The sequence below is a fragment of the Wasmannia auropunctata genome, unplaced genomic scaffold, assembly GCF_000956235.1.
Source record: "Wasmannia auropunctata unplaced genomic scaffold, wasmannia.A_1.0 LD327162.1, whole genome shotgun sequence".
Lineage (NCBI taxonomy): Eukaryota > Metazoa > Arthropoda > Insecta > Hymenoptera > Formicidae > Wasmannia > Wasmannia auropunctata.
Window position 1 is genome coordinate 1 of NW_012035728.1, and position 1630 is coordinate 1630.

The 1630-nt window shown below is 40.7% G+C and overlaps 1 protein-coding gene across 1 annotated transcript; it reads left to right on the plus strand.

Annotated features, from left to right (window-relative positions):
• The first annotated feature begins 121 nt into the window (after positions 1–121).
• On the plus strand, positions 122–1051 carry LOC105460173 (pyruvate dehydrogenase E1 component subunit alpha, somatic form, mitochondrial-like). Its single transcript, XM_011706613.1, has one exon. The coding sequence runs from the start codon at positions 122–124 to the stop codon at positions 1049–1051; it is 930 nt and encodes a 309-aa protein (XP_011704915.1).
• Positions 1052–1630: the final 579 nt, after the last annotated feature.

A 1630-nucleotide genomic window follows, 5' to 3' on the forward strand; every position in this document is an offset into this window, starting at 1 on the left:
TCCATTGAGATTTATTACAAAATGTTAAAAATTTCTGATACTATTTTAGTTTAATGAAAAAGAAATCGATATGAAAGCAGAAAATTTCACTAAAGAACAGATAATTGGATTCCACAGGAAAATGCTACTCATACGCAGATTTGAGGAAAAAGCAGGCCAATTATATGGAATGGGATTAATAGGCGGATTCTGTCACCTATCAATAGGGCAAGAAGCAGTTGCAGTTGGAACTCAAGCTGCATCAAAATTAGGTGACGCTTTTATCACAAGTTATAGAGACCATGGCTTAATGCTCGCATGTGATTCTGATCCGAATGTTGTGATGGCAGAGCTTACCGGCAAAGAAACAGGATGCTCGAAAGGCAAAGGTGGTTCGATGCACGTATTTGACGTTGAAAAAAAATTCTTCGGCGGACATGGAATAGTGGGAGCACAAGTTCCAATTGGCACAGGAATAGCATTTGCTAATAAATATAAGAAAAAAGATAACGTTGTATTTACATATTTCGGTGACGGTGCTACAAATCAAGGACAAGTATACGAATCGTTCAATATGGCATCTTTGTGGAAGTTGCCTGTGGTTTACATTATAGAGAATAACGGATATGCAATGGGAACCTCCGTGCAAAGATCAACTTTAGTAACAGAGTTATACAAAAGAGGAGAAAGCTTTGATATTCCTGGAAAACAAGTTGATGGAATGGATTTTTTCTCTGTTTATGCGGCTACAAGCGAAGCAGCGGAACACACACGCAGCGGAAAAGGGCCTATCCTGCTTGAAATGAAGACATATCGATATCGCGGCCATTCGATGTCAGATCCTGCTACTTATCGCTCAAAAGAAGAAGTTGAAGATATGAAGCAAAATCATGACCCTATAGGCACTTTAAAGAAATACATGATAGATAATAAAATTGCTTCAGAAGAAGAATGTAAAGTAATTGATAAGGAAGTACGTGATTTAGTAAAAAAGTCGGAAGATTTTGCTAAAAATAGTAAAGAGCCAGGCATCGATGAGCTATATACTGATGTTTATAAATTTGTTAGCTAATTTTTTTATCCAGAACTGTATGAATTGTATAGTAAACGATGTCATTCAATTCTCCCGTCATCTAAGTAGCCTTCTTTTTTTGTCATCCCAGTGCGTGACACTGGGATCCAGATTGGATACTGAGTTGGTAAGTATAAAAGTATGGCTAACGCTGACCAAGTTTTCCTACGTCATACCGCCGCGGTATCTCTAGATCCCGCTAACACGTAGCAGGATGACGAATATACCGCCACGAACCGTCATACCGCCGCGGTATCTCTTAACATAGATCCCGCTAACACGTAGCGGGATGACGAGATTATCGTCATTCCGCCGCAGACCGTCATTCCGCCACGAACCGTCATACCGCGATTCATTCGTGGTATCTCAGCCGCTAACAAGAGATCCCGCTAACACGTAGCGGGATGACAAATATACCGCCGCGAACCGTCATACCGCGATTCATTCGTGGTATCTCAGCCGCTAACAAGTAGCGGGATACTTGACCTTTACAGGGATGACGATTGTCGGTGAACCTAAGTTACTTTAGCTATAAATATTAAGACTGTCTCTTATACACATCTCTGAGCGGGCTGGCAA

Bases quoted from the DNA above. Each gene is read 5' to 3' on its own strand.
- LOC105460173 (XM_011706613.1), top strand. From the start codon at position 122: ATGCTACTCATACGCAGATTTGAGGAAAAAGCAGGCCAATTATATGGA.